Source organism: Oncorhynchus kisutch, linkage group LG11 (genome assembly GCF_002021735.2).
Source record: "Oncorhynchus kisutch isolate 150728-3 linkage group LG11, Okis_V2, whole genome shotgun sequence".
Taxonomy (NCBI): domain Eukaryota; kingdom Metazoa; phylum Chordata; class Actinopteri; order Salmoniformes; family Salmonidae; genus Oncorhynchus; species Oncorhynchus kisutch.
Genome location: NC_034184.2, coordinates 66,768,481 through 66,786,385, shown reverse-complemented (window position 1 = coordinate 66,786,385; position 17,905 = coordinate 66,768,481). Strand labels below are relative to the sequence as shown.

The window sequence follows — 17,905 nt, the reverse complement described above, 5'->3', positions numbered from 1 at the left end:
CTGTCACATGTTCTCAGTGTGAACCTGCTTTCATCTGTGAAGATCACAGGGCGCCAATGGCGAATTTGCCAATCTTGGTGTTCTCTGGCAAATGCCAAATGTCCTGCACGGTGTTGGGCTGTAAGCACAACCCCCACCTGTGGACGTCGGGCCCTCATACCACCCTCATGGAGTCTGTTTCTGACCGTTTGAGCAGACACATGCACATTTGTGGCCTGCTGGAGATCATTTTGCAGGGCTCTGACAGTGCTCCTCCTTGCACAAAGGCGGAGGTAGCGGTCCTGCTGCTGGGTTGTTGCCCTCCTACGGCCTCCTCGACGTCTCCTGATGTACTGGCCTGTCTCCTGGTAGCGCCTCCATGCTCTGGACACTACGCTGACAGACACAGCAAACCTTCTTGCCACAGCTCGCATTGATGTGCCATTCTGGATGAGCTGCTAAATGCCTATCATGTACACCTGTTGTCTATTCCATTTGCACAACAGCATGTGAAATGTATTGTCAATCAGTGTTGCTTCCTAAGTGGACAGTTTGATTTCACAGAAGTGTGATTGACTTGGAGTTACATTGTTGTTTAATTGTTCCTTTATTTTTTTGAGCAGTGTAATTGGTTCAGAGTTTGTTTTGATATTTTAACCTGCGTGTCGTGATCTCGTTTGGTGTGGGGGGACAAAATACATTTATGCACAATGGGTGCAGCCGGTTTGGGTTCCGTGTTACTCCAGAACAGTTGAGACAGTCACGTGCTGGTTTGTAACAGCACAATGGGAGACAGCGGAAGCTGGAGCGTCCGTAGCGTTCTACATCTATCCGCGAGTTGTAGCGTCACACATGAGGTGAAGAAGTCAGTGTTGTAGCAAGTATTCAGACCCCTCTAGCAATACATTTTCAAAAAAGCGACTAGCGACAAATCTAGCGACTTTCTCTGGTGTTATTGGTAGACTGAGACTCTGACGTGAAAGCACGTATCGTTCTTACTCTTCTCAACATCTTACTCTTCTCAACGAGCAGCGGGTGCTGCCGTGGTCCCCCCAAGCACTCACAGGCGACTGCAAATTAATTGTGCATGCAGAAAGCCACCACTGGCTGATCCTGCCCTGGCCTACATTTTTTTTTTTTTTTTTTTACAATTAACCTGAATTAGGGCCAGACTAGTTACCATAATTTTCTCACATTGCCATTGGCAGATTTTACTATTGTCTCTTTTTGGTCCATTTAGATTAATGTAGATTGTATACAAAAATATATTTTTTTAAATGTTATGGTTAAAAATGTTAATGTTTTACTCTGACTTGTTGTAGGCTCCTAAGTGGACCATAAGGTTAAAAACAAATTAAGAAAACAACTAAAAAAAACGTTTTTTTTTTTAAACGAAGTAACTCTACCAGTGTCTCTTTTGGGTCACTTTTGCCGATCCCAAGCCCGGATAAAGGAGGAGGGTTGGAATTGTGACAAAAAAAACAAAATCGACAGAAGAAATTTAATTCGTAGTTCTAAACATATTTAGGGTGTTATCACTTTTTCCTCTCTACTAAAGTGTCCATCAAAATTACATTGCCAATTGTGCAAATGAGATGATGTAATTTAGAAACATCTAGCGACTTTTAGGACAGCCAATAGCTACTTTCCTTACCGAGGAGTTGGCAACACAGGATAAAGTTACACTTTATATGCAATTCACTACTAAATGTTTGCTCAGATATCTTACAATGGCTTTCTCAAAGAGCTCTGGATAAGTTTATTTTTTTTCTCCCTGCGCTTCCTACTAGCGTTTTTTCCCCCTCCATGTACACATGCTGCTCTTCCTTCAAAACTATGCATCACAACTTCATTAATTTGTACAATTTATTTGGTTATCTTGCTTGTAAATGTCCTCACTCACTGAAAATGACTTTCGGTGGCGTCTAGCTATACTTGTATAAATTGATGAGCTGTTAACATTTAGCTAACAGCGTCTGTGATTTCGCTATTAGTTTGTACTAATTCTGTTTGCATTTCTTGCGTTTTTAGTGTGCTATGCTTGCAATACCGTACATTTCCGGGATCAGAGAAGGACGGTAAGACAATATGAAAATCTGGATACCGCCCATGCCTATTGGAGACACTATATAAGGCCTTCCTTCTAAACTAAATCTGCAGTTATTTCAGGCTTCATCCATGCTTTCAATAACCTCCATTCTCTGTCAACCTAGTGCTAGACGAATCAGCATATGCTCTGGGCTTCACCATTTAAGATATGATGTTCTCTGTCTAATTGGATAAGAATTCGAAACGGTCTTACGATAAAGAGCATACCAACAAACCCATTTCAGAGCAGCTGTCTGCCTGCATCCCATTACGCGTTTCGTTCATCTGGGCAGGACTCTCATTTAATAATCAATACGCCTTCCGGCTACACTACGCAGCTGCCGCCAACTGCCCTCTATCAAAATGCAGACCGAAACCCGTCTTTGTAAGATGAGGAAATAGAAAAAAAGATGATGGAAAGGAGAGAGAGAGAGAAGGGAATATGTCCTAGACTAAACTGTGAGTCTGTTATGCACAAGGCCAGGCGTAGCCTCAAATGCTTTATGTGCAGGTAATGTTTTTCATTTAAAAAATGAGACACTGAAGCTTCTAAAGATGAATGAAACAGCTTAGCTAACATATGAAAACATGTTGGTTATTCATGCAGTACTGTAACTGGGATGCTTTTCAGTGTCAATATGATATGTTTGCCCATGAGCAAATGAACACATGTTATCCCTGTATGTTAACCCATGCAAATAGTGTTGCTGTTTTGAAATCATACATACTGGTTCTTTCCTAGACAGCCGTGGCTTTGTGCAACACACAATGCCGTCCTCCGCCGAAGCCTCAGGAAAGGTTTGCAGCTGTGTCCTTGAAAAGGGAGTCTTTGATTTGAATAATTATGTGTTGTCATAGTCATTTATATGATACCACCTTGTCAAGGACATGTTGCAAAGCTGTTCACTCTGCCTTTCCGTAATTCTCCTCTACTTTCACAGATTTGGCAAGCTCTGTGTGTTGTCTAAATAAAACAAATGGATGCCCCTTATTTGCTCTTCCGTGTAACTTTGAGTAAGCCCCCATCCACTGTATAGTAATATAATTCATATAAAAGGCTATAAAATGGGTATCATGTGGGTATACCTGGGCTGCATCTCAATAGTCTAATGCGGCTTGCACAGAATTGGCACCCATGCCCTACTGCTCTCACCTGCCCAGTCCTGGAAAAAGATGAGGAGAGGCGCCACTTTAGTTCAGACTATTGAGATGCATCCACAGACAAAGCTCATTGAGGTGAGAGATGAAGTAAACGAGACAATGAAGCCCGGTCTGTCTTCCGAGAAGTGTGGTTGAAACAAAACCCCACTTCCACAGCAGCTTCATTAGAGAAGTGAAAAGGGGCGCCGACCGACGGGTTGGGGAAAGGTCATGGGCACGTAATTAACAGTTCCCATCAGTGGAGACCTTTTCTGCCGCACCACGCCAGTCGCACACCAGCCATGAGGGGCAGGTTGGAGTGATATTTTCTCCCCAGGAATCCCTTTTGTGGTTTGTGCCATGGGCCCAAAAAAGGGAAGGGTTGGGGGGGGGGGGGGGGGGGTTTCACACAATGCGTGCCCACTGAGGGCACAATGGATGGGGGTTCAACCCCTAAACATAACCTTAGTATGTTTCCTGGCTCTTGCGACCAGAGAAGGGGGACAGTCACGGGGGAGTTTGGGTCATACAGACTAGGGCCATACAATGGAGCATTTGTCAATGTGTTGGCTGTTGGGATGGACAATATGGGGACGCCCTGGCAGGGAAGCCCTGGCAGGAAGAGGGACGCCATGGTTGAGACAACCACCCAGCCTGTCTGTTTGTGGGACCAACTTACCCACATTGACACTGCCAACAGCAGGGTCCACAGCCATGTATTGTAGTATCAGGAACTGACAGACTCCAGATATCCAGGCCAGCCTCAGAGCAAACCAGAACAACTAGTCTCCCACCCCACTGACAAGCTTCATTAAAACAAGGGAGTTTACAAATGTATTCTCAGACCAGCAGAGCGACATTTGAAGGGACAACTGAATGAGTGACCGCTATGCAACCGCAAACTGTGGCGTCCTGCTCAGATTTGTCCCAGATAGGCAGGACATTGGAAGGACATGTTGTTTTTTTGCTTTTTTTAACTCCCTCTTTACAAAATCAGCCTCAGACATTTTTAAACCATTTAACGTGACAGAATACTCCAGAAATTTTATTCACCCACAGTTTATGCAGGCCACCAGACAGCACCCCCCATGTTGGCTGGTTTTATGTAAGGTAACAGTGGGGAAATCCACCACAGTGTATCACAAAAGGCAATTTACATCGAAACGATATTGGATTACTAGATGATTTTAAACTCCTGCATTAATCCGACCTGTGTGTATTCATTACTCATGTCATGTTTCTGTAGCTGGGTTATAAAGCAGACAATGAAGGTGTATCCCTAATGGTAAGGCTTCTACTTAATCTATTAGATTATAATGGTCAACCTATACCGTGTGGCTCACAGTGAGCCTAACATAGTAGTGTAGTGTTTAGCTTGTGATAAGACACATTTTAAAATGTAGCCATGCATGACCTTGCATTGTTCCGAATACCATTTTCCCAGTTTTTGCACTTGGGGAACGACTATAAATATGTGATGGTTCAACATGTTTAGTTGAAAAACAGAATATGTATAGTTACATTAGCCTCTTCAAATAATTTTGAATTGCTCATTTTACTGCAGCACTGTTTGGGGAAGTATAACTTCACTGCCACCGAGGACAATTCTCATTAGAGGAAAACCACACATTAACATGTTTAGCTCATTTGATATGAGAAAGGAAACAGATGAAACACGCTTCCAGTCCAATGCGCCCCCCCCCCAACCCCACCACCTCCCTCCCTTGCACAAGTGGCTCGATAATGTCAAACCACAGGGATGTCGATTCCATTAGTGAACACAAACAACCCCAGAAAGAATCATTGCACAGCGGCTATCCAGCGTGGCGGGTGTGCCGGGAGCTGACGCTAATCCCTCAAAATACTTTCTCCTCAGATTAGCTCAGCTAGCCCACCACGTCACCGCGTTTAGCCGGAAGCCTCTCTGTGTTTAGGCCTAAGACAAACTACTGAGGAGCCAGATGTAAAGCCCCACTTAAAGACTAAGTAAAGTAAAGCAGAAAAGGGCTGGACAAACATTCATGTTTGAAGTTCAACAGGACAGGGGAATATGAAGGAGTATGGTTTGACAGAGACATTTTTTTTTATTCCAGTGTTTTAAATTCAAGGGGATTCTTGAAGCTGAATGGTGAATAACAGCATGCAAGAAAATAATGAGACTTGTGTTACATTTAAAATCCTTTGAAATATCCACACCTGTGTCTGTGTTTGAGTGTGACAGACTGAGAGAACCAGAGGCGGTGGATGTTTGATCTCAGAAAGTCAGTCATTTCCCTAATACATTGTTAATACACAGTCTGATACAACAACAACTGGTAAACACCACGAGTCCAGAATCATGTCATTGGGTGCACTTACCCTTGCAATACTAAAACTTTCAAAAAGGAGGTTCTCAAACATCACTACGCAAAAATAAAAGGCAATACAATTTAGCAATTCAGCAAGCGGATCAGTTTAATTTAAGATCATTGATTGGATATTGAATGAAAACAGACAGATACGCAGGTGATCATACGCAGGTTAAAATTCAATTGAACCAACTTCTCTGCTTTTAAAAAACAGCCTGTGGCATCAATATGAGTCAGAAACATTAATTCCAGTGTCAAAATTTCTAAAGTAAAAAATGAAGACTGGTACTTGCCTACTACAAATATAGCCATAGCTCTGGCAGCAAATATCAAAACGTATCAGCAAGCATTCAGCAACGTACAAAGCTGGTTGCATAGTAACGTATCATCACCTGCCTGAATCTATTCTGTAGTTAGCCCCTCTATTAGCATATCAATTACTTTCAAACTAGAGAAAGATATATTTTCCCCCTCGCTATATGTTTATTGAGTGATGATATTTCATTCACAAGCTACGTACAAAACCTGGTAGATGTGTTGTTTAACAGCATCGTGGGTACCCCCTACCATATCAAGAGCTGTTCCAGAAGACTGAAGCAGTGGCCAGACACCAGTCCCGCTTCAGAGTAATGGAGGACACTTGAATCAGGTTGGTCACAGTTGATCTCGTCAAAATACTATCGGTCCTGGAATTCACCTTACCACCATTGATAATGTAATCAGTGCTGTGCATATATGTGCATCATGTCTGTTGTAAGGAGATGCCCCCTTCCACTGTGCCAATGGACTACTTTTGGGCCCGAGTGAGTAATGCCAACCAGTCAGTGCCATGCTGGCACGTGTCCCTTGTGAATTAGCATCTATGATTGGCTATGTTCCACTGTGTATTTACTGATGGCGTCTTTGACTGAATGGTGTCTGTCTTTCCTCTTTATGCCCCCGCGTGATATGCAGATGTGGCCAGGGAAATAAATTGCAATGTCCATACTGTGAGATGCCGAAGACAGCGCTACAAGGAGACAGGACGGACAGCTGATCGACCTCAGTGGCAGACCACGTGTAACAACACCTGCACAGGATCGGTACATCCGAACATCACACCTGCGGGACAGGTACAGGATGGCAACAACAACTGCCCGAGTTACACCAGGAAAGGAAAATACCTCCATCAGTGCTCTGACTGTCCACAATAGGCTGAGAGAGGCTGGACTGAGGGCTTGTAGGCCTGTTGTAAGGCAGGTCCTCACCACACATCACCGGTAACAACGTCGCCTATTGGCATCAGCCCATCGTCGCTGGACCAGACAGGACCGGCAAAAAATGCTCTTCACTGACGAGTCGCGGTTTTGTCTCAACAGGGGTGATGGTCGGATTCAAGTTTATCGTCAAAGGAATGAGCGTTTCACCGAGGCCTGTACTCTGGAGCGGGATCGATTTGGAGGGGGAGGGTCCGTCATGGTCTGGGGCGGTGTGTCACAGCATCATCGGACTGAGCTTGTTGTCATTGCAGGCAATCTCAACGCTGTGCGTTACAGGGAGGACTGCCTCCTCCCTCATGTAGTACCCTTCCTGCAGGCTCATTCTGACATGACGCTCCAGCATGACAATGCCACCAGCCATACTGCTTGTTCTGTGCCTGATTTCCTGCAAGACAAGAATGTCAGTGTTCTGCCATGGCCAGCGAAGAGCCCAGATCTCAATCCCATTGAGCACGTCTGGGACCTGTTGGATCAGAGGGTGAGGGCTAGGGCCATTCCCGCAGAAATGTCTGGGAACATGCGGGTGCCTTGGTTAAAGAACAGGGTAACATCCCACATCAAAAACTGGCAAATCGGGTGCAGTCCATGAGGAGATGCACTGCAGTAATTAATGCAGCTGGTGGCCACACCAGATACTGTTACTTTTGATTTTGACACCCCCCCCCCCCCCCTTTGTTCAAGGACACATTATTCAATTTCTGTTAGTCACATGTCTGTGGAACTTGTTCAGTTCGTCTCAGTTGTTGAATCTTGTTATGTTCATACAAATATTTACATGTTAAGTTTGCTGAAAATAAACGCAGTTGACAGCGAGAGGATGTTTCTTTTTTTGCTGAGTTTATAATATGACGCCCATCTAACCTGGACATCATATTGTGGCACTGACCCAAGGATGAAGACCGTGAATATGCACACTCACCGGGGATATGGCCTTTGTTCTCCACTGGTGCTAATAATATAGGCTACTGTTCGCTCAATTAAGTTAAGAATTGTGATCAAGACAGATTGGAGTCTTTTCATTCTCATCTCTTTACAGCAATAGCCATTTGTTTTCCAAACAGTTTTCCACGATTTGTATTTTAAAATATTGTGATATGCCTGGCTGGTTCTCTCTGCTTTTCACTGACAGTTACAACTCAACAATTATCCATTTGGTATTTGCAGCATGTGCTGCCCAAATTGCGGACCCTTCCAACTGTAGGCTAAAACAGTCGTGAAAAACACAGTTTTTTTAAGCCAATGATCCTCTGTGGCCAAATCATGCTTTCTGGTGTAGTATTTCTGTAGACAGGAGTAAGACAATTAGGCTATATCATTTTGTAGTCTGTGGTTGTGAGGCCGGTTGGACATACTGCCAAATTCTCTATAATGATGGAGGCGGCTTATGGTAGAGAAATTCCTGCAGTCCTGCAGTTGATATGCCCCACCTGTCAGGTTGATGGATTAACTTGGCAAGGGGGACATGTTCACTAACAGGGATGTGTACAAAATTGGAGAGAAATACATTTTTTGTGCATATGGACAATTTCTGGGAAGTGTTATTTCAGCTCACGAAATATGGGATGAGGATGGGCTCGTGGTATTGGCGGGAATTGTTACAAAACACATGGAAACCATGTTTGGCTCCGTTTCATAAATTGCATTCCAGCCATTACAATGAGCCTGTCCTCCTATAGCTCCTCCCACCAGCCTCCTCTGATGGTGCGTTTATATTTTTGTTCAGTATATATTGAAAGAAAGTCATTAGCCACTGGAGACAGCTGGAGTTGTACTCTACACACAACTTGTTTATATTTGCTAGGTAAGCTACTTTTTTTTTCTCTCTGCTGGTGATCCTTCAACATTTTGGAAAACAGTTAATGAACTGAAGTGTACAAATGTATCTTCTTCCCCGCTAAGCAACTTCCGTCTAAATCATCTAAACTGAGAAGAGGGGATAAGTGATGCTCTTAAGCATCATTTTATCTCGGGAGGCGTTTTATTTGGTTTAATTGAGCCTGGTCAGTTATTCGATTTCTCTTCTCTCTGCCAGCCTCTAGCTGACTCTACTGTTAACCCGTCAACTTCCAGTGAATCTGTTTTAATTTCAACAATTTACTGCCTGAAATGTGCTAGATGCCTTGCTTAAGATTGAGAAGAAAATATATATATATATATATATATATATATTCTAGGGTTGATTTGCTTGAACCATTTTTGCTGCAACTCTGCCCCCCGATTTTTGAATCCCCAAGGTTTGGAAGGAAGGCCTATGTGTTCCCCCTTCACAAAAGGTGGTGAACCTTGTGACCTAAATAATTAAAATCATCCCATTGATTGAGGGTGGCAATTAGCCTAGTGTTTAAGAGCGTTGGGCCAGTAACCGGAAGGTCGCTGGTTTGTATCCCTGAGTTGACTAGGTGAAAAATCTCGATGTGCCCTTGAATAACCCTAATTGCTCCTGTAAGTCACTCTGGATAAGAGTGTCTGCTAAAATGTAAAATGATTGAGGATCTTATTACTGATGTGTTTGTTTTTTATGACAGTTTTTCTTTCTGCTTGCATTTTGTATTATTTCAATGTTAGTATTTTTTGTAATCCAGGGCTCATCTGTAAAAAGAGACCTTGGTCTCAGGATAACTCCCTGAAAATAAAGGCTTCAATAAAAGTGTTGACATACTTTCTTCATAAGCATATCAATATGATATTTACAGCATAAAATGTTGTCTTTGTAACAAATACACATTGATTTTGTGGATAAATATGTACACTCAAGCTGGGCGATGTCTGGGCACTGTCCACATGTAGTCTACACCTTTTGTAGGAATATTAGCTAGTCGTTATGGGATTTGTCCCCTGGGAAAGATCTAACAGCGGACATCAGGAGAGACCAAAATAGACAGTTATAGAATATTGTGTTGTAGTACAGTGATCTCCAGACTTGGCATTCAACTCACGGTTGACAACATTTCAATGATAACCTGCATTTACATAATGTGATGAAACGTTGAAATGAAGTTGCATGCTTCTTTCATAGCAAGATGTTTTAGAACTATAGTAGATGTCTTATAAAAACATATTCCAGCCACTGGCTCTTGCCATAACTGATTTAACAGAGAAATATCAGCTAGACAGCTGATATCTCCAAGCTATGCTCGCTAGCTGCTGTCAGCTTGGCTAAACACAAGGTCAGCGTAGGCTTTAGCATACACAAAGAACTGAATTAGGTGACCATCTTAAGATGGCGAATAGTTCTCTCCATATTGCAGGATTCCCCAACTGGTGGCCCTTTTTACCTAAAAGACTGTAAAAACACCAGGAAATCAGCTCTAAGTGATTTTAATTTCTACGTATAACAGAGACACTGATCGTATATACAAATGCAAGCAAGGTTTGAGAAATGATTATGTTTTATTCAAATATTGTGTGTGTTTGGGCATCTTGCGGTCAATAAATTATTGCACTACTGCCTTTGTGATTGAATGGCAAAATGCACACCCAAGAAACACCCACATCAAACCACACCCAAGACAACTCTCGTTTGCATTCAGTCATGTCCGATAGAACTTCTTAATGAGGATTAATGAAAAACAAGGCCAAAATCAGGAAGTGCACTCGCCCTTTAAAGGCATGCTAAATATAATTACAAAATAATTACGCTCGGACAGGCCGCATCCACTAAGCCTCGAAACGAACTTCTCATTAAATGGGTGACTGCACAGAGCAATGCCTGTGTAACACATATAGGGAGTATGGTGGCCTAAAAAGGTCAAACGATGGACAAAAATATATTTTGTCACATACAACAGATAGGTGTGTTGTGATACAGGGTCAGCCAAAGTTCGTTGGTCGCATACACAGATGTTATCGTAGGTGCAGCGAAATGCTTGTTTCTAGCTCCAACAATGCAGTAATACACACATCATCCAAAATGTTTAAAACAAATAATATCAGAAAGAGCAACAGAGTCCGGAACAAACAAACAATATAAATGAATAATGGTATGTATAGACAGCATATGAATAGGAAAAGGTATGTACAGCAGTAGTTACATAGGATGAGCCATAACCAGAATACAGTATATACAGTGCATTCGTTAAGTATTCAGACCCCTTCCCCTTTTCAACATTTTGTTATGTTACAGCCTTATTCTAAAATGGATTACCCCATATTTAAAATCGTATTTACATAAGTATTCAGACCCTTTGCTATGAGACTCGAAATTGAGCATCCTGTTTCCCTGAGATGTTTCTACAACTTGAATGGAGTCCACCTATTGTGAATTAAATTGTTTGGACATGATTTGGAAAGGCACACACACCTGTCTATATAAGGTTGACAGTTGACAGTGCTTGTCAGAGCAAAAACCAAGCCATGAGGTTGAAGAAATTGTCAATAGAACTCCGCGACAGGATTGTGTCAAGGCACAGATCTGGGGAAGGGTACCAACACATTTCTACAGCATTGAAGGTCCCCAAGAACACAGTGGCCTCCATCATTTTTAAATGGAAGAAGTTTGGAACCACCAAGATTTCTTAGAGCTGGCCGCCCAGCCAAACTGAGCAGGGATGTGACCAAGAACCCGATGGTCGTTCGGAAAGAGCTCCAGAGTTCCTCTGTGGAGATGGGAGACCCTTCCAGAAGGACATCCATCTCTGCAGCATATTACGAATCAGGTCTTTATGGTAGAGAGGCCAGACAGAAGGCACTCCTCCAAAAAGGACTCTCAGACCATAAGAAACAAGATTCTCTGGTCTGAGAAAACCAAGATTGAACTCTTTGGCCTGAATGCCAAGCATCACATCTGGAGGAAACCTGGCACCATCCCTACGGTGAAGCATGGTGGTGGAAGCATCAAGCTGTGGGGATGTTTTCAGCGGCAGGGACTGGAAGACTGGTCAGGATGGAGGGAAAGAGGAACAGAGAAAGTACAGAGAGATCCTTGATGAAAACCTGCTCCAAGTCTCTGAATGTCCTTGAGTGGTCCAGCCAGAGCCCGGACTTGAACCCGATTGAACATCTCTGGAGAGATCTGAAAATAGCTGTGCAGCGACACTCCCCGTCCAACCTGACAGAGCTTGAGGATATGCAGAGAAGAAATGGGAGAAACTACCCAAATACAGGTGTGCTAAGCTTGTAGCGTCATAGGGGCGGCAGGTAGCCTAGTGGTTAAACTAGTAACCGAAAGGAAGCAAGATCGAATCCCTGAGCTGACAAGGTAAAAATATATATTTAAAAAATCTGTCATTCTGCCCCTGAACAAGGCAGTTAACCCACTGTTCCTAGGCTGTCATTGAAAGTAAGAATGTGTTCTTATTAACTGACTTGCCTAGTTAAAAAAAAGTTACAATTTAAATAAAAAAATACCCAAGAAGAATCGAGGCTACATTATAATCACTGCCAAAGGTGCTTCAACAAAGTATTGAGTCTGAATACTTACGTAAATGTGATTTCAGTTGTTTATCATTAATTTGCTACATTTTCTAAAAAACTTTTTTTTTGTCGTTGTTGGGTATTGTGTGTAGATTGATAAGGGGAAAAAACATTGAGTCAATCTTAGAATAAGGCTGTAATGTAATAAAATGTGGAAAAAGTCAGGGGGTCTGAATGCTTTCCGAATGCACTGTACATAGGAAGTGGGTAGAACAGTATGTAAACATTATTAAAGTGACCAGTGTTCAATGACAGTCTCTGAGGTGCAGGGTAGAGTACCTGGTGGTAGCCAGCTATTAACAGTGACTAAGGTTCAGGCCAGGGTACTGGGAGGAGGCCGGCTATTGGTGACTGTTTAACAGTCTAATGTCCTGGAGATAGAAGCTGAGTTAATGCAGTGCATTAACGAAGGTTCACAAAACATAAACATAACAGCATCTTACACAAAGAGGAGCCCATAAGCAGTCTATCTATACTACAGCTCTTATCCAGCCATCTCCCAGTTACAGAGCTGCCAGCTAAGCACAAATGGAAGAGAGAGAGAAAGCGAGAAGAGAGGAGAGAGAAAGGGAGGTTAATGCAATCGTTGGCAAGCTGCACCCCGGGTGGACGGTGAATCCTGGCCTCCCAGCATGGCAAGGCAGACTCTGTACTCACAGGGTCACTGAACCGCAATCCATACATTAAACCTCCATCTCCAAAGAAGCTTCTGGTCACATAACTGCTGGAGAGCCTTCCGCTGCCAGCGAGCCGGCCCTTGGCCGGATGAGGACATGACACTTTACATTATAACCAGTCTCTCTCGCTGTCAAAAGGTGGCTATGTATAACAGGGTTGGTTTAGTTTCCACTTGACACTGCAGAAGGATGGTTTATGTATTCCTATTGGTTGGTTGAATTTACACTGAACAAAAATATAAAACGCAACGTGTGTTGGTCCCATATTTCATGAGCTGAAATAAATCCCCAAAATGTTTGATATGCACAAAAAATGTATTCCTCTCAAATGTTGTGCACAAATTTGTTTACATCCCCGTTAGTGAGCATTTCTCTTTTGCGAAGATAATCCATCCACCTGAGATGTGTGGCACATCATGATTAAAAAGCATAATCATTACACCGGTGCACCTTGTGCTACAGACAATAAAAGGCCACTAAAATGGGAAGTTGTGTCCTTCAACACAAATGTCACAGATGTCTCATGTTTTGAGGGAGTGTGGAACTGGCATGGTGACTACAGGAATGTCCACCAGAGCTGTTAAAAAAAAAAAAAAAAAGTACCTTTATTTTACTAGGCAAGTCAGTTAAGAACAAATTCTTATTTTCAATGACGGCCTAGGAACAGTGGGTTAACTGCCTGTTCAAGGGCAGAACGACAGATTTTGTACCTTGTCAGCTCGGGGATTTGAACTTGCAGCCTTTCAATTACTAGTCCAATGCTCTAGAGAAAGTAATGGTACATTTTTCTACCATAAGCTGCCTCCAATGTAGTTTTAAGTGCATGATCTGTGTAGTAATATTATTCGTATCTAAGTTCCACTTGCATTGCTAGTTACAGCCTAATGTTAGCTAGCTAGCTAACATTGAACCTAGCTAGTTGGCTAGCTTTAGCTACCAGCAAATTCATACAGGGTAGTAATGTTATGAGTTGGGATTATGATTCATTGTTTAGCTAGCTACATGTCTAAACAAAAGACTCCACTATGCAAGTAAACATTTCACTTATTTTCTGTAATAAAGAATACAAATTAAAGACGTTTTCAGCTATAGGATATGGTTGTCAGCTATATGATATGGTTATTATTTGAACTAGCTAGCCAGCTAACTTAACATTAGCTAGCTTGCTAACAAGCTAGAAACAAACCAAAACATTGTTTACAAAGTTACTTTTAGTTGCCTAGTTTGCTAGATTGACATTTACTAAATTCATTTTTAAACAGATGGGTTTAGTGATGTTAAAATACACCATTTGTGCTATTTTGGACTACCAGGCTGTCGATGCCATGCAGCCTATCATTTGTGTGTTAATACTTTTTCATAACGACAACGACAAGCTTGATGTCGGACGACAATAGAATGTCATAATGTCACTGCTACACTGCAAATAAACCAGTCTTTAGTCTTGAAATCTTTGGTTGTTTAGTACACTACCAAACTCTCTCTGTTTAGCACATGGCCTCACATGTGAATCCTTAAAGAGATGGGTGGGGCTAAGGCTTAAGAGGGTGTGAACAATGCTGAATGGGTGTAGACAAAGAGGGTGTACCAAAACAGGGGGGCCATTTTCTCAAAAGTAGAGTTACAAGTCTATTAACTTTCAAACCAGAATTACTTTCCCATTGTTCCTCAAATGTAGTGTAATTTCTAGCTCTAAATCTCTACTTTTATCCAATGTAAGAAAAAAACACAATTTAAAATGTTGATAAATAAGACCGAATCGAGCCGCTCGGTCACATGTGTATGGTACCTGAGATATTGGGGCATCCTAGGATGTGCTTTTCTATGTTATTGCTGTAAGAGTGAGTTGGCTAGCATGCTCCAATTGTAATGGTCGCATTAACTGAATTAGCAGGGAGCTATGTCCATGCTAACAGACAAATCACGAATCTACAGCAATCAACATACTGTTGTCCTGCACATGTATTGCGTTTCCTTTTGTCTATCGTCAGGTACCTACCTGCATTTATTATATTTTGTACTGTGTTTGTCTTTGATTACAAAATTACAAAATACCCAGTCTGACAAAGGACATGCAAGCGATGAATCACGACTCTACAGACATCAACATACGGTTGTCCTGCACATGTAATGTGCTACCTAGTGTCTATCGTAAGAATAAACACCAATCAACTGGGACCGCTGGCTGGACAGTCCTGTCATTTTAAAAAAAACAATGCAAGAGAGTTACAAAGTACGATTAAATCTGTTACACTGTTGACTTCTCTGGACAGCTATTACATATGCCCAAGAAAATCATCTGATCTGCCTTTCCAACCATGCACCCAAATATTTCACTATTACTAGTTAAGCAGACCACTTCTAGATCTTCTTCATGAGCAAGCAAAGCCTAGTAATTGCAGCCTAGGCCAGAATTTATGCATTTGCTCTCACTTTATTAAATCAAATAAGTAGTAGCTTTTCAGTGGTAATCATGTATTTCTTATCCACGATTTTACACTTTTTGGGACGTTGGACAAAAAGACAAAGGATATCCAAATTATACTGTAGCCTACAGTGCATGTCATCTGAGGAAGGGGGGGGCAAAAAAAACACCATATTCACCAAAAATGATATAAATGACCATTCAAATAATAATTTTAGCCAAATGTAGAGCGTTATCCCATAAAACGCCCGTTTGACAACATCGGCTTTTCTATTACCAACTAAAGGACTGCTCACCTCTAAAAATATCCAAAACGTCAGGACTATCCAAGGGAGTAGATTCTTCATCACTACTTGCCGAATTATAAACTCCGCTTTTTGAAAGGAAAGATGGAAGAAGAAAAAAAAAGTCCTTATCACAATGTCGATTTCATATAGCGCTACAAAACGTTGAGAAGCTTCCCGTATCACACAAAGCAAAGCATTCGACCTACAAGCCTTCGAGTAGCCCCGCTGTCAATGCGGGATAGGATTAGGGAGCAGTGACAGCCCAATGTCGGCTCGAGTCCCTGTTAGGTCAGTGGCATTGTTTCCGCGACTAGATAACCTCAAAGAAAATGCATGAGAAGTGCTTCTTTCGAAGCAAAACTGCCCCAAAGAAAGATAATATTAGCGGTAGGAACAACTAATCCACTCCCCTTTTCGCTGATTAAACTGCCCGAAGATTCTGCTAAGGTGACGCAAATAAGGTGAATCAAAAGGTTGCCTGTTGGGAAATTAGAATACTAATTAAATACGATATCTACTGTTGCCTAGTCCTAAAATTTGATATATACAATATGGTAACTAACATGAATAATCAGATTATCTGACATCTCTTGGAAGTGCAGTAGCCTAGTATAGTAGAGAGATCCTACAGTCTATTTTAGGTTTACAATGCAACCAGGACTGTCAAAGGAAGAGGGAGGGGGGCACAGCACTGTATCATACATTGTCCCAAAAGGACTAATGCAGTAAAAACCACACAAGAATCCAATCCAAAGTGACCAGAGTGCTTGTCTTTTACGATCCTATGTGATTATTATGATGAATATACACTGAGTATACAAACCATTAACAACAATGGCTCTTTCCATGACATAGACTGACCAGGTGAATCCAGATGAAAGCTATGATCCCTTATATATGCCACTTGTTAAATCCACTTTAAGGGAAGGAGACAGGTTAAACAAGGATTTTTAAGCCTTGAGACATGGACTGTGTATGTGTGCCATTCATAGGGTGAATGGGCACAACAAAACATTGAAGTGCCTTTGAACAGGGTATGGTAGTAGGTGCAAGGCGCACCGGTTTGTGTCAAGAACTGCAACGCTGCAGAGTTTTTCCACGCTCAACAGTTTCCCATGTGTATCAAGAATGGTCCACCACCCAAATGACATACAGACAACTTGACACAACTGTGGGAAGCATTGGAGTCAACATGGGCCAGCATCCCTGTGGAACGCTTGACACCTTGTAGAGACCATGCCCTGATGAATTGGGTGTACAAACACTTGTTTTAACTCCCCTCCATCTAGATTTACATGGTCATTTCATTTTCCAGAGTTTATTTTGCTAGTAGTTGAACAGTTGCAAGTAGACTACTTACAATGGGTACAATGGGTACACTGTAGCCTATCTACTTATAGTTTTAGTGGCACTTTATATAAAAGGGACCATTCTTCTGTTCTGTTCTACGGTTGCAGAATAAGAACAAAATACTTATTTCTTGTCTCTCACATACAGGCACAGTCTAGCAACCTGAAAGTAAAAATAGTTTTCAAAAGAGAGAAAAAAAGACAGGTGAAAGCAGAGTTTTTTTTTCTCCCCCTGGTGTATTCACCAATGTCCGTTGTCATGGAAGCAGTGTTCAACTAAAACAAAAGAAAAGAGAGTGGCAATGATGCTGTTTCACAACACACCTCGTGTTTAATTGGCCTGTCTTTGATAATGACTGAGGATCATTGGCTGTGATAAACGGACTCCATCTTGTAATTCGAATGATGTCTGAGGTAGCCTAACTAGTACAAGGAAGAAACCTTAAATTATTAGTAATGTGTGATTGGATGGGATAGCCTTGTCCTAAAAATGTTCTCTTTGACTGATCTTATCAGGAGCGTGAAACATATACAAATACATAAGACTTTAAAATCCATATAATTATACAGAACACTTAATCATTTCTTTATGGCTGTGTTTACACAGGCAGCCCAATTGTCATAATTTGCCCAATACCAAAAGAGCTGATGTGATTTGTCAAAAGACCCGTTTAAAAAAAAAAAATGTAATGGGCTGCCACTGTGTTGTGCATATAAATTTAAATACATAGTCCTGTTTCCAACATAAACATGGGAATCATGTTTGTTTAGACTGTTTTAAATCACAGCAGTGTTCAAAACTGGAATATCTTATATTTCACAGTTATGGCTGAACGACGACATGAATAACATACAGCTGGAGGGTTTTACGCTTTTTCAGGATAGAACAGAGGCATCTAGTAAGACAAGGGTTGATGGTCTATTTATATTTGTAAAATTCA

General features: G+C 41.8%; 1 protein-coding gene across 2 annotated transcripts in view; it reads right to left on the bottom strand.

The window, feature by feature from the left end:
* The window catches only part of LOC109899372 (VOPP1 WW domain binding protein), an 83,242-nt gene extending 67,000 nt beyond the window's left edge, over nt 1–16,242 (bottom strand). Inside the window, exons 1-2 of one of the 2 annotated variants that reach the window (XM_020494554.2) lie at nt 15,822–16,205; nt 15,625–15,701 (exon numbers count right to left, since the gene is read on the bottom strand). In XM_020494554.2, coding sequence (XP_020350143.1) covers nt 15,625–15,675 — 51 coding nt within the window. In that variant the 5' untranslated portion in view covers nt 15,676–15,701; nt 15,822–16,205. Of the gene's footprint in view, nt 1–15,624 lie in introns of both variants that reach the window. The other variant, XM_031836141.1, reaches the window with a different exon arrangement.
* Between the last annotated feature and the right edge of the window lie 1,663 nt (nt 16,243–17,905).